This window comes from Panthera onca, chromosome B4 (genome assembly GCF_046562875.1).
Source record: "Panthera onca isolate mPanOnc1 chromosome B4, mPanOnc1 haplotype 2, whole genome shotgun sequence".
In the NCBI taxonomy this organism is placed as follows: domain Eukaryota; kingdom Metazoa; phylum Chordata; class Mammalia; order Carnivora; family Felidae; genus Panthera; species Panthera onca.
The window spans coordinates 82,055,608-82,070,721 of NC_138345.1; the positions used below are offsets into that span (position 1 = coordinate 82,055,608).

The 15,114-nt window shown below is 48.1% G+C and overlaps 1 protein-coding gene across 6 annotated transcripts in view; it reads left to right on the forward strand.

Annotated features, from left to right (window-relative positions):
- Positions 1–15,114, forward strand: part of DGKA (diacylglycerol kinase alpha) — a 21,756-nt gene continuing 6,642 nt past the window's right edge. The window contains exons 1-17 of one of the 6 annotated variants that reach the window (XM_060657312.3): positions 1–202; positions 5,844–5,985; positions 6,401–6,474; positions 6,808–6,940; positions 7,188–7,262; positions 7,726–7,775; positions 8,139–8,213; positions 8,412–8,531; positions 8,644–8,758; positions 9,463–9,551; positions 9,689–9,808; positions 10,010–10,108; positions 10,313–10,396; positions 10,614–10,687; positions 10,848–10,922; positions 11,544–11,629; positions 11,721–11,810. In XM_060657312.3, coding sequence (XP_060513295.1) covers positions 5,922–5,985; positions 6,401–6,474; positions 6,808–6,940; positions 7,188–7,262; positions 7,726–7,775; positions 8,139–8,213; positions 8,412–8,531; positions 8,644–8,758; positions 9,463–9,551; positions 9,689–9,808; positions 10,010–10,108; positions 10,313–10,396; positions 10,614–10,687; positions 10,848–10,922; positions 11,544–11,629; positions 11,721–11,810 — 1,423 coding nt within the window. In that variant the 5' untranslated portion in view covers positions 1–202; positions 5,844–5,921. Of the gene's footprint in view, positions 203–904; positions 1,029–3,094; positions 3,118–5,223; positions 5,342–5,843; positions 5,986–6,400; positions 6,475–6,807; positions 6,941–7,187; positions 7,263–7,725; positions 7,776–8,138; positions 8,214–8,411; positions 8,532–8,643; positions 8,759–9,462; positions 9,552–9,688; positions 9,809–10,009; positions 10,109–10,312; positions 10,397–10,613; positions 10,688–10,847; positions 10,923–11,543; positions 11,630–11,720; positions 11,811–15,114 lie in introns of those variants that run through there. The other 5 variants (XM_060657313.3, XM_078449805.2, XM_060657311.3 and 2 more) reach the window with 5 other exon arrangements.

Sequence of the window (15,114 nt, forward strand, 5' to 3'; positions counted from 1 at the left end):
AGCAGGATGCCTGGGTCCCCAGTTCCTACCAGTTAGTCCTAGGCCTCTGTCTATCTCCCTTGCACTACCAGCCTCACCATCATCCATGCTGCCCTAAGAGCCTTAACAACTTCAGAAGTTTCCAGACAGGAACTGCTGAAAGGATCTTCTTTCAACCTTACGTTTGGCCAGGGCCTTCTACACCACCTGCCAGGGCCAGCAGGTAAAATGGGAGGGTTAGGGCATGGAGAAAGAGTGGACACAGACCAGAGTTCTCTTTGCACCTAAACCATCCCAGAATTAAGGGAAGGCCTTGAGTCTTGAGACAAGGAGGTGTACTTACATTGGGGAAAACAAGTCTGAGCCATCTGGGGTTTGGGTTTTAGGGAGGTGAGGAAACTAGAGGTAAAGGTAGGCCTCAAACACTGTTAACCAGTGCAGAGCCCATGGGAGGAGGGAGGCGTTTGTGTGTCAGGATGTAGAGTCTGGGACTCTGGGCTTGCTGCTGTGGGATCTTTTGAGTATGAATTCGGTCAATGGATGATGGAAAAGAGTTGGGAAGGGAAGTCCCCCGGATGGCAGCAACTGGGAGAGGGTTAGACGTCGCCTAGGTGTGCCGCTGCCAAGCTGTGCCATCATCGGCCCCGCCCCCTATCTTGGCCTCCCAGGGTTGGGATGAGGGGAGAGGCTGTGAATGATTAGAAAAAAGGGCAGATGGATAGAAACCGAGCTGTCCCGAGGCGGGAAGAAGAGAAGCGCAGGATGTGGAGAAAGTGGCGCAGACCAGAGCCCTACAGATATTGGGGAGGTGGGAGGATCAGGCTTGGCGAGCTGGAAACAGGGACCTCTCCAGACTGGAGTTCCCGGAGTTGGGGGCGCCGGGATTGGGCGCAGGCGGGCCGGCCGGGGTCGGGGGCGGGCAGCTGTGTCGTCAGGAACGGGGCGGCCTCGCGGCAGCCGCGCCTGCCTGGTCCGTCCCCTCCAGCCCAGCTCGGGCTTCAGCTCCCGCGCCGCGCTTCAGCTCCCACCGCGCGCCCTCCGCAGGCAAGGTAGAGACCCCGCGAGCCCCCCGCGCCTCCCTCCCTCCCACCGGAGCAGGAGGGGGCGGGGGCCGCGGGAGGGGCCGCTGCTCGGGCTGGGGTAGGGCTGCTGGGCCGAGAAGGAGGAAGCCTGACAGCTGGAGCGGGTAGCTAGAAGGGTTTGCGCCAGGACTCGGGGGGCAGCGGGAGAATGGGCCAGAGCCCCGCAGGCAGCGTCTCCCCTAGACCTTCCCCTCCATCCCTCCTGCTCATTCGGAGGGATGGTGAAGCTCGGCTCCTGGGGACCCGAATGGAAGCAAAGTCCGTTTTGGAACCTTCACAACACTGCATGGGTGCAGAAGGATTCTTGTTTGGCCTCCTGGTCCCCAACTTCCCACCCGTCCTTTCCACACCTGTCACCGGGAAGTTTCTGAAACTACCTGGATCTGAATCCCACTTTTCACCTTTAAATGGGGGGACATGAACCTCACTGAGGAAGAAATGTGATTATTACTGGGCATCTCCTCAGCCTCAGAACGTTTGAGCCCACATCCCCCAACCATGCCAACATCGTAACTTCCTCCTGTACTACACATTGACACATGCGGGCTCCCGCGCGCGTACACACACACACACACACACACACACACACACACACACCACCCCTTAATCAGGCAACACTCCCATCTGCAAGATGTATGTAGGCTTACCGAATTTCGGGACTTCAAGCCAAATGATTCCTTGGGGGGCAGGGGGCACTGACTTGTAGCAGGGATGGGCAGGAAAGACTAGACCCTCCGTCAGTCCTGGGAAAGAGGAGGAGGGTGCAGGCCCTGGTGTGGTTAAGGGATTCAGAAGTCTAGGTAATCAGACCTGGGCTTGCTGCTTGGGGTTCCTTGCTGGGTCAGCCTGAATGTTCTGGGGACATAGCTCATTCTTCAGTAATGGTAAATCTATATGACTTGAAATGGGAGTGATGAATGTTGAAGTGAAAAAGGAAATTTTAAATGTTTGCACTGGCCTTGGAAATCATATGTACCTCTTGGTTACCAGCAATTTTAGTGTTTACTGTTTAAAATAAGATCTAGAGGGGCGCCTGGGTGGCTCAGTCGGTTAAGCATCCGACTTCAGCTCAGGTCACGATCTTGGCGGTCCGCGAGTTCGAGCCCCGCGTTGGACTCTGGGCTGATGGCTCAGAGCCTGGAGCCTGCTTCCGATTCTGTGTTTCCCTCTCTCTCTGCCCCTCCCCCATTCGTGCTGTGTCTCTCTCTGTCTCAAAAATAAATAAAAACGTTAAAAAAAATTAAAAAATAAAATAAAATAAGATCTAGAAAACAGAGGCACTGAGATTTAATGGAGGTCTAGAGTCTGGGTGTCCCTGCGAGAGTGGCTCTCTGACTGGGCCTGTTTCTTGCTCTGTAAAATGTGAGAGTTGGTACCTCCCAGCTCTGAAGATGTTCTAGGATTCTCTGCCTCCAAGTCAACTTACTTTCTCACCCCAGGTTGGTAGGGGCGGGCAGGGAAGCCAGGGGAGGGAAGGGAAGGGTGAGTCACAAAGAGCTGGCAGGCGGGCAGCAGACCGACCGCACCCTCCCAGCCCTGGCATTCGCCTAGACTAGCCCAGGTTATAGCCTCAGGGTTAGTATGGAGCAGGTAGGACAAAATTGGATTTGTTCCAGCTCTAGGGTCCAGGATCCTATAGTTTATTGCGATTCGGCAACAGGGGCAGCCAAACTTTCAGTGAGGGAAGTCAAGAGGACAACTGAAAAGATACCAGGAGCCCTTATGTCCAAGGTCCCAGCCCAGAGGTATCCTTGGACCCTGATGGTCTAGTTTCTCACCACCTCCTCACCCTCCCAAAGGCAAAATGCAGTATCCTAATACTACATGTCTGTGCCTGAAATAACACAATAAGGGCAAGTGTACAACTGGGCTTCACTGCCGCTGGGAGTCCTTAGAATTTATGCCTTCCTGTGTCAAAGACATCATTTTTCCTAATTTCCAGATGAGTTTCTCTGTGTACCACCCTCATATAACTAGAACAACAACAATAACAGCAACAACAACAAGAATAGCTAACATTTACTGAGTTCTTCTTCTGTGCCATGCCGTTTGCTAAGTATATTGCATGTATTATCTTACTTAATCTCCATGCTGTGACTGATTTCTCTATGTACCCATTTTACCAATGAGGAAACAGGTTCAGGAAGATGAAATAACTCACCCAAGAGCTAGGATTCTAATCCATGCCTGTATAATTAAAACATCCATTCTCTTAAGCTGTACTAAAAACTACATGTAAGATGTGGGGGGCTAGGAAGGGTCATTGCGAAAAGAGAGACATGTCCTCTTTCCTGTTCATCGTCCCTCCTTTGCTCTCTCCTTGTCACTTTCTCAGATTTCATTTCCTAGAACCTTGGAGCCATTTAAGAATCCCCAGGGGTAATCAGAGAGGCTAATTAAGCCATACAGGCCCAATTAACCCTAACACTATTATGTATTCATTAGATCTGTTGGCAATAGAAGTTGGATTATAGTCATTGAAAAGAGCCAGATGGGTGGAGTCCTTTTCCCCAGAATATCAGTGTCCCAGAACTCCCTTCTTATTGTTCCCAGAGAACCCCAGAACAGGAATGGTATACTACATAGACAGGGACAGCAGAGATGTCCCAAGGGCAGAGGCTGCAGAGAAGATTCTTACACCATCAGAAAGGAAATTCTTGTAGGCCCTAACTGCCTCCTTGAGTCTTACCCAACTAACCCTAAATGAGTGGGCAAAGGGGAGGCAGGAGCCCTAGATGGAGTGCCCCAATAAGTGCTTTTTAGCATCATTCATTCATTTAACAAATATCTACCAAGCACCTCCTAAATGTGTTCCAAATTGTTTCATATTCCCCTGTCAGGACGGACACTATGGAAACCCATTTAACCACATTTGGACTAGCATTTCCAACATATGGCTCCCTAACTTTACACTACTATTTGTACAACCAATATGGAGCACCTACAACATGCTGAGCGCCAGTCAAGGTATTGGGGATATAGTGGTGAACAACACTGACAAGTTCCTGCCCTTGTGGAATTTACAAGTTCTTGCCCTTGTGGAAGGCGAACAGTAAACAAAGAAGCAAACAAATTAGCAAGATAGTTTCTGTGTGCGATAAGTACTATGAAGGGAACAAAGGAGAGTGCTGTGCAAAGGAGGGGGGCTACTTTAGGAGAGAATGATCAGGGAAGGTCTCTTGAAGAAGCTGACATTTCAGCTTAGGCAAAGAAGTCAGCTCTGCCAAGAAGGGAAAGGATGTTCTAGGCAGAGAGAACAGTAAGTTTCATGGCCTTGAGCAGGGAAGAACTTGGTTTAAGGAACAGAAAGGAGGGCAGTGAGATTAGAAGGCAGTATGTGGAGGGGAGAGTAGAACAAGAGGAGGACAGGGAGAGGCAGGGGCCCCATCATGTGGTTCTTGGGGTAGAGCTTTGACTCCTCCACTTACCACCTGCCTTGGGAAGTCCCAACCTCTTCAAACTCCAGTTTCTTCGTGTGTGGAATGGCTCTACCAGTAATTTCTTATCTCATGGGATTTGATTATAATTGTTAGTGCCGTGAGAACTACCATTTCTTGTAGGCCTTCTATATGCAGGTGTTACAGTGGTACTTTTCATACAGGATTTAACTTCATACTCACAACTGTGACAGATAGGTATCATTCTTCCCATTTTACAGATATAATTTGTCCAAATCACACAGCAGTATCAGATCTAAGGATGGGACCCAGATATGACTAACCCTAGTTTTGCTTGACTCCTAGACAGTGCTATACTATACTAATGTAAGATATAACTGTTATTGCTGTTATTGAATCTTCAAGCCAAGTTGCCCTCTGCTACTTGGCCCTTGTTGTCAGTGGTCAGCATGATCCGCGTGAGGGTCCCTGGGTCCCAAGGCTGTAAGTTAGGGCTCCCTAAACACTGGTAATCTAGCAGGGTGTAAGGAAAAACCTGAATCTGAGACTCCTGCGCTCAGCTCAACCCTCCTAGAACTGGGAGGCCAGACGGATAGATGTTCAGAGACTTCTCCTACCTCCTTCCAGTCGCGCGCCAGCCTGGGGTCCCCGCCCTTCCCCAGTAGAGCTCTGCGGGACTCAGGCGAGGCGGGGCCAGGGCTGGGGACACGGCCAGAGCTGGTTCTGTGTCGCGCGCGTCAAAAGCGCTAGAGGTCGTTGAGGGGCGTGGGTGGTTCGGGAAGTGGGCGGCTGAGTAGTGCTGAGGACCGAGGCCCGAGGCGGAGCAAGATGGGATCGTGGCCGGGGAGGCGTGCCACAGCCGCTGTGGGAACGGCCGGAAAGGCAGAAGGGCCGGGACTGAGGGATGCGAGATGGGAGAGGGAGCGGGCTCGGAAGAGACTGCAAAGACTGGGGGTGGTGGGAGAAAGGGTAGAAACAGGAGAGGGACAGGGACACACCCACAGAGACATACATAGACTGGGAAAGCGATGGGGGGTGGAGGAGTGGGAGTTGGGGAGGGGTGGGGGGAGGATAATGAGTGTGTGGGGAGAGTGGGAGATGGATTGGGACAGATGGGTGAGAAATCAGAGAGCTGGAGAAGGATCCAGAAATGGAGGGGAAAGAGTCAGAGATGAGTCAGAGAAACAGAGACATAGGACAGACTCTGTAAGGGAGAGACAGACACATGGGAGAGGTACACGGGGAAAGGAAGAGACTGGGGAGGGACTCAGAGAAAAGGAAAGAACAGAAATAAGAGTAGGAGTGGACAATGAACGGAGCAGACAGAAGGAAAGACGAAGACAGCTGGCTCTTCCCACCACATACTCTTGCCATTTCCCTCCAGAGTTACCCTTGGAAGCAGAGGCCCAGGCAGAGGTATTACCAAGTCATCTTTGTGGCCCTCCTTCAGAATAAAAGAAAGATGGCCAAGGAGAGGGGCCAAATAAGCCCCAGTGATTTTGCCCAGCTGCAGAAGTACATGGAATGTGAGTCTTCCTCTCAGTCCTCAAGTTCGGCAGACTTACCCCAGAGAATCCCTGCTCCACATCCCTGCTTCCCCGAGTTTCCCCAGCAGCCCAAAGCCAGCCATAGGCATGGGAAAGGGGGGAGAGAGAGATGGGGAGACATCTGCGGTCTCAGCTTTCTACCCACCTTCTCTGAACCTTAACAGCCTGCCCCAAGTCTCAGAGAAGAGATGTAAAGAGAGGTACCGCTCTGGAGCATCTGAAATGTTATCCTCGCGGTATTTCTCTGTGCATTTCTGTGTTTCTTCTTGGAATTCTTCTTTCTTTATCTTACTTGACTCTTTTTTTCCTGTTGGATGTCTGGGTGGGACTCTGGCAGAGGGCAGGGAGAACCAAACCAGACTAATGCACTTCTTTCATCCTCTTCACACCCTAGACTCCACCCAAAAGGTCAGTGATGTCCTAAAGCTCTTTGAGGATGGCGAAATGGCTGAATATCTCCAAGGAGATGTGAGTGACATCTGGGAAATCCTCTCCTTGACCAACCCCTCCCATCTTTGATTTTGCTATCCCACTGGGATCCCCAATTTCCAGTGATTATTCTGGGCCCACCCCTTGCTATCCTCCCTCTAGATACCCCTGTGTCCACTGTTACTACAGCTATTGCTATAGGACAAAGCAAGAGATTCTGATTCAGTACTCAGCCTTGAGAAGAAACTATATTTCTGCCTTGGATGCTTCTTGGCTCTGCAACTTACTGTCTCTGTCCTCACTACTCCTAATTCTTCAGTCCTCAACTCCCATCCTGCATACTTCCTAGGGTAATGCTTGTTCTCATCATAGGCCATTGGGTACAAGGGATTCCAGGAATTTTTGAAAGTCTATCTGGAAGCAGATAATGTTCCCAATCACCTAAGTCTGGCACTGTTTGAATCCTTCAAGACGGGTCACTGTTTAGAAGACACTGTGAAAAATGGTATGATCATGTAGGTGGGACAGGGCTGGGCTTCCAAAAGAAAACTCAAATTAGTATGAGTGTTGGGGTGAGAGTTTAACTGAGTCACGTGTTGGGGGCAGGGTTGGGGAAGAGAGGTAGAGGATAGCCATGCTGGTCTGGGAACTGGAGGGAGGAAAGTTAAAGGGAAGAGTTGGAACAAAGGCAAAGAGAAGAGCCACGGTGGAGAGAGGCCCAGCCTCAGAAATACTGTACTTTCTGTAACCAGATCTGGTATGTCTCAGTGATGTCTCCTGCTACTTTTCCCTTCTGGAGGGTGGCCGGCCAGAAGACAAGCTAGAATGTGAGTTGTAATCCTGGACTGGAAGAGGGGAAAAAAGGAGAGGGAAGAGGAGGTGTTCTCCAGCCTTCTTTCCCCTATTTTTTCAGGATTCCTAAGGGCTGACGGGGCCAGACAAAGATGGGGCCAGAGAATGGACCCATTTCCTCTGTTCCCCCAGACTCCTATACCTAATGCCATCTATCATAGTTATCCCAGTTCCCATGTCCTGTATGTTTTAATGTGGGTATCCTGGGGGTGTTCTTGGGTTGTGGGAGGTGTGTGTTGTCTCCCCAATCAGATTCACCAAGAGTGGAATCCAGGCCTGTTTCCCCTCCCTTTTTGTCTCCTTTCTCAGTCCCAGCACCAGGCTCTGGGCTCTTCATCTAAAAGTTCTCTCCCATGTCTTTATTATTCCTGTATTCTGTTATTAATTTTTTGGGTATCCCTCACAAACTGACCCTGGCCCCCCTAAAACACCCCACAGTCACCTTCAAGCTGTACGACACGGACAGAAATGGGATCCTGGACAGCTCAGTGAGTTGGGGGACCTGTATGCTGGCCAAGGGAGTATGTGTCCATTTGTCTGTGCCCTCCTGTCCCAACTCTTCCAAGATCCTTAAGAAGCAGAGGAAGCTAGAGGGATAAGTCAAATCCTCCAGGACTAAATTTGGGAGTGGGTCCCCAGCTCCTGCCTCCTAAAAGTAGAGGCTAGAGACATGAATTGGGGGCTGCCTTGCAAACATACCAAAACACATAGACACTCGTTTACTTGGCAGAGACACCTGAGAATGAGAGGTGGCTCTCGGGGTGGAACCCAGGAACCCTGATTTCTAGAGAAGAGTTGAATGGTGGTAAGGAGGTGGGATATGGCTGTGGCTCTTACCTTTTGGCCCCCAGGAAGTGGACAGAATCATCATACAGATGATGCGAGTAGCTGAATACCTGGATTGGGATGTGTCTGAGCTGAGGCCGGTAAGGCGGTTTTTCCTTAATGTCCCTCCTTGTGCCTTTTCCCTGGTGAGTCCTATATCTACCTTACCCCTTTTCTGACAGGCAGCTCGGTTCCCTGGGCTAGGATAGCAGTGGGCTGGATTGTCTAGGAGGCAGCACCGAGAGGTGTCAGATCTGAGAGGCCATTCACACTAAAAGTCCCCTCCATTCTCTGCTCAGATTCTTCAGGAGATGATGAAAGAGATTGACTATGATGGCAGCGGCTCTGTCTCCCTAGCTGAGTGGCTCCGGGCTGGGGCCACCACCGTGCCACTGCTAGTGCTACTGGGTCTGGAGATGGTGAGTAGGAGAGACTTGTGAGGATGGGTAGGATAGCTGCTCTGGGATGTGTTTGCCAGAGGCTGGCCCTCTAAGGGCTTAGACACTCCTTACATCTGTTGTGCCCTCCCAGACTCTGAAGGACAATGGGCAACACATGTGGAGACCCAAGAGGTTCCCCCGACCAGTCTACTGCAACCTGTGCGAGTCAAGCATTGGTCTTGGCAAACAGGGGTTGAGCTGTAACCGTGAGTGATGGGGCCTGGGAGTGTGGGAGCAGAGGGGCACCCTGGCTATCTGCAGGACATGGTGCTTTGAACTTAGAGACAGCTGGGTTTGAATCCTGGGTTCTGACACTGACTAATTATGTGGGAAAGCCATACACTTCCTCTTTCTTTCTTTCTTTCTTTCCTTCTTTTTCTTTCTTTCTTCAAATACAGTTGACACATAATATTACGTTAGTTTAAGGTGTACAACATAGCCACATAACTTCTTTAAGCCTCAATTTAAAATGAAGTTTTAAACTAAAAATGAGGTAATTGTGAGCATTACGTAAGTTGATGCACGAAGAGTAGTTCACAAGGTGCGTGTACATATTATTGAGTCTACAGTAAAAATTAGCTGCTATTATTATTATTATTATTATTATTATTATTATTATTATTACTATTATTAAATCTGGGCCTCCTTGGCATCTTTCAGCTGAGTTCCTGGCATTTGGAAAGAGTGGGGGTAGGCATGTGGTAGCAATTGCTCTTTTATGGGGAAGAGTGAGAAAAAGGCACGGGTCTTGGAGGTGAGCCCCCACCTCAAACTTTAATTCTCTACCACACTCTCACAGCAAGGGCTTATACGTCTTGTTTCAGTGAATGATCCCGCCTTACACCCAGGTAAGGAGGAAATAGAGGGAGGGGCTGCAGCTAAGGCTCTGACCTTCTTCCTTCTTGCCCAGTCTGTAAGTACGTCGTTCATGACCAGTGTGCCATGAAGGCCTTGCCTTGTGAAGTCAGCACCTATGCCAAGTCCCGGAAGGACATTGGTGTGAGTGATCCCATAACCACCCCATTACCACCTGCATCCTGGCCCTTGCCCTAGGCCTTGGCCACTTGCTGCCCTCAAGCCCTTCCACTAGTCTCTGCTCAGACTCTCTCAGTCAAGGGATTGCCTTTCTCCCCAAGGTCCAATCACATGTGTGGGTGAGAGGAGGCTGTGAGTCTGGCCGATGTGACCGCTGTCAGAAAAAGATCCGCATTTACCACAGTCTGGTCGGACTGCATTGTGTGTGGTGCCACCTAGAGGTCAGTTTGGGAGCTGTCCTCCAGCCTGTGCCTTGGGGCCCCTTCCTAAACTGCCCTCTCTGCACTGGCCTCCCTGACTGCATCTTCCTGGCAGCCACCGTTGCCCTTGCTCCCAAGGGCTCTCTTTCCAGCACTAGGCCCTCAAGTTGAGAGGTGTTGGAGTTCTCTCCATGATGTCTGCATGCCCACCTTGTCTTTCAGATTCATGATGACTGCCTGCAAACCATGGGTCATGAGTGTGACTGTGGGCTGCTCCGGGATCACATCCTGCCTCCATCTTCCATCTATCCCAGCGTCCTGGTGAGACCCTTGGGCAGTGCCTAGGAGGGGGCAGGAAGGGTGCTTCCCTGATTTAAGCCCTCCCCCCCCCCCCCCCACACACACACACACCATGCCGTTTAGAGCAGAGAGCCTATACCTTTTAGGATTCAAGTCAGACTCTCATCTGTTTAGGGATTCACACACAATCCAGTTTTCCTTCCCTTTGCTTCCCTCCCTTTCTAGGCCTCTGGACAGGAGCGTAAAATTAACAAAGCAAGCCAGAAGACCACAGATGATTTAAGTTTGAGCACCTTTGAGGCTCTGCGGGTACATGTTGGGGGTGGGTTTTTCTTGGCTGGAGCCCTCATGGGAGGAAATTAAGTGGGAAACCTGGGGAATGGTGCCTGTTCTCCAGAAGCCCCACCGTGGTAGGGGAGGGGGAAGCATTGTGGGGGAATGTCAGCCTTCTGCCCCTGTCTCCAGGGTCTATCTTAACTCTGACAAAATCCTGTTTTCGTTATCTTTGTTTTTTCCCCAAATTCAGATTGACCCTGTTTCTAACACCCACCCACTTCTGGTCTTTGTCAACCCTAAGAGTGGCGGGAAGCAGGGGGAGAGGTGAGAAGAGATATACTGGGTCTTCTAAGATGGGGAAGGAGGACTGACAGAGGTTGGGAATTCTGTGTATATGGAGGGGGTGTACTTGAGGAGGACATCAAAAGGGTAGAGTACAGAATATCCATCCCCCGCCTTGAACTTTCCTTTTTCCCTCACACAGGGTGCTTTGGAAATTCCAGTATCTACTAAACCCTCGACAGGTGTTCAACCTCCTAAAAGATGGTCCTGAGCCAGGGTGAGTATAGGTTAGGGGCTATATCACAGTGTTTGTATGTGTCTGCTTGTGTATGTTGGGGGAGAGCAGAAAAGAGTACATGTTGGAAGGGCAGGGCTAGGGGACCTCAAGAAACCAGAATTCAGAATGCTGCCTTTATTAGCATCACTGGGTATCCCCCATCTCTGACTTCCCTGGTTCATCTTTGCTCTGCTCTCAAAACATAAAGGTGGCTCAGTAGGTTAAGCCTCCAACTCTTGGTTTCAGCTCAGGTCATGATCTCACAGTTCATGGGTTTGAGCCCCATGTTGGGCTTTGTGCTGACAGCAACAGAGCCTACTTGAGATTCTCTGTCTCCCTCTCTCTCTGCTCCTCCCCGGCTTGCTCTCTATCTCTCTCTCAAAATAAATAAACATTAACAAATGTTAAAAACAAAATAGATACCAGTTTCTCCCTAACCACTGGGGAGTGTCTATAACTTTCCCCATTGTATTTTTTCTCTGCCCTTAATAGAAACAAGTCTTTTGACAAAGGGAAAGGGGGTCATAAGGAATGAAAGATAAGAAGTAATCTGCCCATCCAGGAGTTGGTAGCCTCGGTCCTATTGTCCTTCCTCATCTTCTCTCTTACCTTTTATCTCAGGCTCAGATTCTTCAGAGATGTTCCTGGTTACCGGATTTTGGTGTGTGGTGGAGATGGCACAGTAGGCTGGATTCTAGAGACCATAGGTCAGTGCAGGGAGAGGCTCTGGAAAGGGTACCGGGGCATTGGCCCTCTAGAGCTAACTCTCTCCATCCATCTCCTGACCTGCCTCCCTAGACAAAGCCAACTTACCAGTTGTGCCCCCTGTTGCCGTGTTGCCCCTGGGCACTGGAAATGATCTGGCTCGTTGCCTAAGATGGGGAGGAGGTAAGTGATTAGAAATTGTTTTCCTGGGAATTAGGGGGAGTTGGGTAGGAAGAAAAAAGCACATGGATAAGGCGTCTAGGCATCTGTTGTAGAAAGAGCGTTGGGGAAGAAGAGAGGCACAGATGGGATGTTACCAAAGTGGATTGTCCCAAAGGAAGAAAGCTTTGGAAGAAGCAAGGACCACAGTCTGAACCTAGAATGGTCAGGGGTGACAGTCCCCTTCCCTGTGTACCTAAAAATATCCTTCTGTTTTTCCCAACCAACTTTTAGGACTCAGAGAATCAAGGAATATGGAAGTAGGGGAGGACAATGTGGGAATAAGAAAGATTGTAAGAGCTAAGTCAGATGCTTAGTGATGGAGCTAGCAGGGAACTTGGCCATGATTCATTCAGTCAATCAACCAATTAATCAGAGGTCATTTGTTCATTCATAATCATTTCTTCCCAAGTCAATTGCAACAGTCTCTTAAATATAGTCTTTGATTTCTAGTCTCTTTTTCCGTTCAAACAGAAAGAGTTTGAGGGATGATATTGGTAGATAAAGAGGCCAGGGTGGGACAGGTTGAGTTTGAGGTGTCTTGGTTTGAGGCTATTGGATTCAGAGTCCAGCTCTGAGATCATGCAGAAGATTCTGGAATAGGGGACTGCTAAGGACAGTGAAAGGCATTCTAGGTGGAAGGAGTTGTGTAAGACCAGAAGAGCCACCAAATAGCATGGTAGTGCCTCCGTCAGGGAAAGTGTGAGTCATTGATTATGACTGGGACATGCAGTGCAAGGTGGGGAATGGGGAAGGGAAAGACTGAGTTGAATAGGGTGCAGATTATGGAGGGTCATGAATGCTGTGCTGAGAAGTTTTTAATTTTACCCTGCCAGAGACTGAGAGCAGATGGCCTACAGAAACAATTAATATTGTTTTGCATTGCTTGCCTGGAAGTGTGTTAAATTTTTTAAACTTTGGTTATTTCTGAGGAGTAGGTCATATGTTCTTCAGTTCACCACTTTTTAGCTCCCTGCTATTCACTCATTCACTTTACCTTTCTAGCCACTGAGGCATTTGAATGTGCAAACCCTGAACCATGGGGAACACTTGAACTCATGAAAAATGTAACTCAAAGAGAAAATAGGTATATCTATAAATTACATTCTCTCTATATAATAAAAATTCCTGTGTATATAAAATATTATTTCAGAATGTAAAAATATCTCTGAATGCATACTGTTTTTTACATTTCTATTTTTTAAAGTTTTACTATTTAAGCAATCTCTACACCCAACATGGGGCTCAAACTCACAACCCCGTGACCAAGAGTTGCATGCCCTCTAACTGAGCCAGCCAGGTGCCCCTCTCTGAGTGTATATAATAATCTAAATCTTGTATATAAACTATATGACCAGCTTTGGGAGCCAGTTTTTATTTTATTTTATATTTTATTTTATTTTATGTTTAAAGATTGTATTTTTAAGCAATCTCTACACCCAATGTGGAGCTGAAACTTACAACCCCGAGACAAAGAGTTGCACGCTCTACCACCTGAGCCAGCCAGGCACCCCAAGCCAGTTTTTAAATCTTCAATATCTAACTTTGGTTTTACTTACAATATTAGACCCTCTGAAATTGTATATTTGGGGTCTTCACTGTGTGTTCTGCAAATGAGACTCTCATAGAAGTTTCTGCCAATTCAATCTAAATCATGAAATAATGATATAAATACCACACTAATGAAAATTTGTGTTGATATTGAAAAAAATCATAAGACTCGAAGAAGAAGAGATGAAAGAAGTACCACAGTGGGAGCTCTGTGGAGGATGGATTGGAGGAAGGAGACAGGATAGAAAATTACCTACATTGCAATAGTCTGGTCAAGAGATGCTGAACACCAAAGCGAAGGCAACAGCAGTGCAGTTCATGAGGTAGAAACCACAGTACTTGTAACTAATGGGTTGTGGAGGAGTCTTAGGACATTTTCTAGGTTTGTGAACTGAGCATGTGGGATGCCATTTAACATAGAGAATACAGGAGGAGGACCAGTTTAAGGAAGATCAATTCAGTTTGGGCACATTAACTTGAGGTGTCAGTGGAGCATGTGGAGGAGATGGAGATGTGTGGTGGGTAGTTACAAACAGATGTTAGGAAGATACACATTTGAGAATCATCTGTTTCTAGGAGGTAATTGACATCCTGAGAGTAGATGAGTTACCCGAGGAAAGAGGTGAAAAGAGAAGATGGACAAGGATGGAACACCCTAGTAAAACATCCTATTTAACAGTTAAGCAGAGGAAGATGCATTATTAAAGAAGTCTGTGTTCATGTACTATTGTTGCTGCAACAAATCACCATGAGCAGTGGCTTAAAACAACACAGGTTTATCATCTTACAGTTCTGGAGGTCAGAAATCCAAATAGGTCCCACTGCACTAGAATCAAGGTATTGATTGGCAAAGGTTGTGTTTTTTTCTAGAAGCTCTAGGAGAGAATTCTTTGCCTTGACTTTTCCAGTTTCTAGAAGCTGACTGTATTCCTGGGTTCATGGCCCAGCTTCCAACCAGCAACGTTATCACTCCAACCTCTGCTTCCATTGTCACATCCCTTTCCATGAGTCTTCTTTCTCGCCTTCCTCTTTCACTTAGAAGGACCCCTGTGATTATATTGGTCTTGCCCAGATAATCTAGGATAATCTCCCCCATTTAAAAATCCTTAATTTAGGGGCACCTGGGTGGTTCAGTTGGTACAGCATGCAACTCTTGATCTCCAGGTCATGAGTTTAAGCCCCATGTTGGGTGCAGAGCTTACTTAAAAAAAAAAAACAAAAAACTTAATTTAATCCCATTGGCAAAGTCTCTTTTGCTTTGTAAGGCAACATGTTCACAGATTCCAGAGATTAGAATGTGGACATCTTTGGGGCGCCTGGCTGGCTCAGTCAGTAAAGCATGCAACCTTGATCTCGGGGTTGTAGTTTTAAGCCCCACATTGGGTGTAGCGACTACATACATACATATATATGTACATACATATATATATATATACATAAAATCTTTAAAAAAGAAAAAGGATTCAGACATATTTGAGGGGCCATTATTCTGCCTGTCACAGACACAAAGAAGAAACAGAGAGGGTCCTCTGTAGCTTAGAGAATGGTATTTTAGAGGCCAAGTGAGGAGTTTCATGAGTTAAAAATGAGAACTAAAGATATACTGTTGGTTTTGGCAGGAATTATTGGCAATCTTTGCCAAAACAGTTTCAGCAGGGTGGCATCGGGAAAGGCAAATTACAGTGAACTGAACTATCAGTGGAATGTGAGGAAGTGG